Source organism: Colobus angolensis, unplaced genomic scaffold (assembly GCF_000951035.1).
Source record: "Colobus angolensis palliatus isolate OR3802 unplaced genomic scaffold, Cang.pa_1.0 Scaffold110, whole genome shotgun sequence".
Classification (NCBI taxonomy): domain Eukaryota; kingdom Metazoa; phylum Chordata; class Mammalia; order Primates; family Cercopithecidae; genus Colobus; species Colobus angolensis.
Window position 1 is genome coordinate 1,656,340 of NW_012112031.1, and position 4,068 is coordinate 1,660,407.

The following is a 4,068-nucleotide window of genomic DNA, read 5'->3' on the forward strand; positions in this document are numbered from 1 at the left end:
GATGGCCCAGGGCAGCGAGGGGCGGGCAGGCGCTCTCAGCACCCCGGCCGGGGGCTGGCACCCGCCCCCAAGCCCAGACATGCAGGAGCTGCTCCGGAGCGTGGAGAGGGACCTCAGCATCGATCCCAGGCAGCTGGCTCCGGCCCCGGGGGGCACCCACGTGGTGGCCCTAGTGCCTGCGCGCTGGCTGGCCAGCCTCCGCGATCGCCGGCTGCCCCTGGGACCCTGTCCCCGCGCAGAGGGCCTGGGAGAAGCGGAAGTCCGGACTCTGCTGCAGCGCTCTGTGCAGAGGCTGCCTGCCGGCTGGACGCGCGTGGAGGTGCATGGGCTGCGGAAGCGGAGACTGTCCTACCCTCTGGGCGGGGGCCTGCCCTTTGAGGACGGGTCCTGCGGCCCTGAGACGCTCACTCGCTTCATGCAGGAGGTTGCCGCCCAGAATTATCGCAACCTGTGGCGCCATGCATACCACACTTACGGGCAGCCGTATAGTCACAGCCCTGCCCCCTCAGCTCTCCCTGCCTTGGACTCCGTACGGCAGGCTCTGCAGAGGGTCTATGGTTGCTCCTTCCTGCCAGTGGGCGAAACTACCCAATGCCCATCGTATACCAGAGAAGGCCCCTGTCCCCCTCGGGGCAGCCCTGCTTGCCCTAGTCTCCTACGGGCAGAGGCCTTGCTGGAGTCGCCGGAGATGCTGTATGTGGTACACCCTTACGTGCAGTTCTCCCTGCATGACGTGGTCACCTTCAGCCCTGCCAAGCTGACCAACAGCCAGGCCAAGGTGTTGTTCATTCTCTTCCGCGTGCTGAGGGCTATGGATGCCTGTCACCGCCAGGGACTGGCGTGCGGGGCCCTGTCTTTGCATCACGTCGCTGTGGATGAGAAGCTTTGCAGCGAGCTGCGACTGGACCTGAGTGCTTACGAGAGGCCCGAGGAGGACGAGAATGAGGAGGCACCTGTGGCAAGGGATGAGGCGGGCACTGCGTCTCAAGGGGAGCAGGGAGGGCAACCTGGGCAACCCACCGGCCGGGAGGAACTTCGGGGCCTTGTGCTAGATTGGGTGCACGGCCGCATCAGCAACTTCCACTACCTCATGCAGCTGAATCGGTTGGCAGGTCGTCGGCAGGGGGACCCCAACTACCACCCCGTGCTGCCCTGGGTGGTGGACTTTACCACGCCGCACGGGCGCTTCCGAGACCTGCGCAAGTCCAAGTTCCGCCTCAACAAGGGAGATAAGCAACTGGACTTCACGTATGAGATGACGCGGCAGGCGTTCGTGGCAGGCGGGGCGGGCGGCGGGGAACCCCCTCACGTGCCTCACCACATCTCAGACGTGCTCTCCGACATCACGTACTACGTGTACAAGGCTCGGCGCACGCCTCGGTCGGTGCTCTGCGGACACGTCCGCGCGCAGTGGGAGCCCCACGAGTACCCGGCCAGCATGGAGCGGATGCAGAACTGGACCCCCGATGAGTGTATCCCGGAGTTCTACACCGATCCCTCTATCTTCCGCTCCATCCACCCTGACATGCCTGACCTGGACGTGCCAGCCTGGTGCAGCTCCAGCCAGGAGTTCGTGGCTGCGCACCGAGCCCTGCTGGAGAGCCGCGAGGTGTCCCGGGACCTGCACCACTGGATCGACCTCACGTTTGGCTATAAACTCCAGGGCAAGGAGGCAGTCAAAGAGAAGAATGTGTGTCTGCACCTGGTGGACGCCCACACTCACCTGGCCAGCTACGGGGTGGTGCAGCTCTTCGATCAGCCACACCCCCAGCGCCTGGCTGGGGCTCCTGCCCTTCCCCCTGAGCCTCCCCTCATCCCCAAGCTGTTGGTCCAGACCATCCAGGAGACCACAGGCCAGGAGGACTTCACGGAAAACCTGAGACAGCTTCCAAATGAAGTGGGCCGGCCAGTTTTAGAGGCCACTCCCTGCGAGGCTAGCTGGACCAGAGACAGGCCGGTGGCAGGAGAAGACGACTTGGAACAGGCCACAGAAGCTCTGGATTCCATTTCACTTGCTGGGAAAGCAGGTGACCAGCTGGGCTCCTTCTCCGGTCAAGCGTCCCCTGGCCTTCTGTCTTTCTCAGCCTCCCGTCCAGGCCGCAGGAATAAAGCTGCTGGGGTAGACCCTGGGGAGGGTGAGGAGGGGAGGATTCTTCTTCCTGAGGGCTTCAATCCCGTGCAGGCCCTGGAGGAGCTGGAAAAGACGGGCAACTTCTTGGCCAAAGGCCTAGGGGGCCTATTGGAGGTGCCTGAGCAGCCCCGGGTCCAGCCGGCTGTGCCACTGCAGTGCCTGCTTCACAGGGACATGCAGGCGCTGGGTGTCCTGTTGGCGGAGATGGTGTTTGCCACCAGGGTGCGGACGCTGCAGCCCGATGCACCTTTGTGGGTACGCTTCGAGGCCGTCCGGGGGCTCTGCACACGCCACCCCAAGGAGGTCCCTGTGTCTTTGCAGCCCGTGCTGGACATACTCCTACAGCTGAGTGGCCCCGAAATCCCCATGGGAGCAGAGAGGGGCAAGCTGGACCAACTGTTTGAGTACAGGCCTGTCTCCCAGGGCCTGCCCCCACCCTGCCCAAGCCAGCTTCTGAGCTCCTTCAGCTCCGTGGTTCCCTTCCCGCCCTACTTCCCGGCACTGCACAGATTCATCCTCCTGTACCAGGCAAGGCGCGTGGAGGACGAGGCCCAGGGGCGCGAGCTGGTGTTTGCCCTGTGGCAGCAGCTGGGCGCGGTGCTGAAGGACATCACCCCCGAGGGCCTGGAGATCCTGCTGCCCTTCGTGCTGTCACTTATGTCCGAGGAGCACACGGCTGTGTACACTGCCTGGTATCTGTTTGAACCTGTTGCCAAGGCACTGGGCCCCAAAAATGCCAATAAGTACCTCCTGAAGCCTCTCATTGGTGCCTACGAGAGCCCCTGCCAGCTACACGGCCGCTTCTACCTGTACACGGACTGCTTTGTGGCCCAGCTGATGGTGCGGCTGGGCCTGCAGGCCTTTCTCACTCACCTGCTGCCCCATGTCCTGCAGGTGCTGGCGGGTGCGGAGGCCTCCCAGGAGGAGAGCAAGGACCTGGTAGGGGCTGCCGAGGAGGAGGAGAGCGGGCTGCCCGGGGCTGGGCCTGGCTCTTGTGCTTTTGGGGAGGAGATTCCCATGGATGGGGAGCCTCCTGCCTCCTCGGGCCTGGGGCTCCCAGACTACACGTCTGGCGTCAGCTTCCACGACCAGGCTGACCTCCCTGAGACAGAGGACTTCCAGGCCGGGCTCTATGTAACTGAGTCTCCCCAGCCCCAGGAGGCTGAGGCTGTGAGCCTGGGCCGGCTGAGTGACAAGAGCAGCACCAGTGAGACCTCACTGGGTGAGGAGCGGGCTCCAGACGAGGGGGGCGCCCCCGTGGACAAGAGCAGCCTTCGATCAGGCGACAGCAGCCAGGACTTGAAGCAAAGCGAGGGCTCCGAGGAGGACGAGGAGGAGGACGGCTGCCTGGTGCTAGAGGAGGAGGAGGAGGGGGAGCAGGAGGAGGTCACTGGAGCATCTGAGCTCACTCTGTCTGACACGGTGCTGTCCATGGAGACGGTTGTAGCCGGCGCCAGTGGGGGAGATGGCGAAGAGGAGGAGGAGCCACTGTCTGAGCAGTCAGAAGGCAAAGAACAGAAGATCCTCCTTGGTAAGCTCCCAGGTCTGGGAGGTGTTGGTCAAAAACACCTCCTGCTTCTCCCTGCACACTTGCAGAGCACCTACTCTGTGCCAAGCAGTGGATCGAGCCAGGGCCACCTGCAACACAGATGTGGGCTTGCCTTTATGGAACTCACACCCAGCAGACAAGATGCTGCAGTGTAGACGGTCTTAAGCAAGTGTATTATGTTAGTGCGATAAACAACATGGCTGCATTCCTGGGAGGGAGTGGAATATGGAGCTTTTCGGGGGCGCCGTGGCTCACGCCTCTAATCCCAGCACTTCAGGAGGCCGAGGCAGGCAGATCACCTGAGGTCAGGAGTCCGAGACCACCTGGCCAACATGGTGAAACCCCGTCTCTACTAAAAATACAAAAATTAGGCGGGCTTGGTGGCAGG

At 63.2% G+C, this 4,068-nt stretch overlaps 1 protein-coding gene across 3 annotated transcripts in view; it reads left to right on the top strand.

Moving 5' to 3' along the window:
- Positions 1 to 4,068, top strand: part of WDR81 (WD repeat domain 81) — a 27,034-nt gene that overhangs the window by 13,197 nt on the left and 9,769 nt on the right. The window contains exon 2 of one of the 3 annotated variants that reach the window (XM_011955995.1): positions 3,026 to 3,662. The exons of 1 other annotated variant lie outside the window; for it this stretch is intronic. In XM_011955995.1, coding sequence (XP_011811385.1) covers positions 3,149 to 3,662 — 514 coding nt within the window. In that variant the 5' untranslated portion in view covers positions 3,026 to 3,148. Of the gene's footprint in view, positions 3,663 to 4,068 lie in introns of all 3 variants that reach the window. One more of the 3 variants, XM_011955989.1, reaches the window with a different exon arrangement.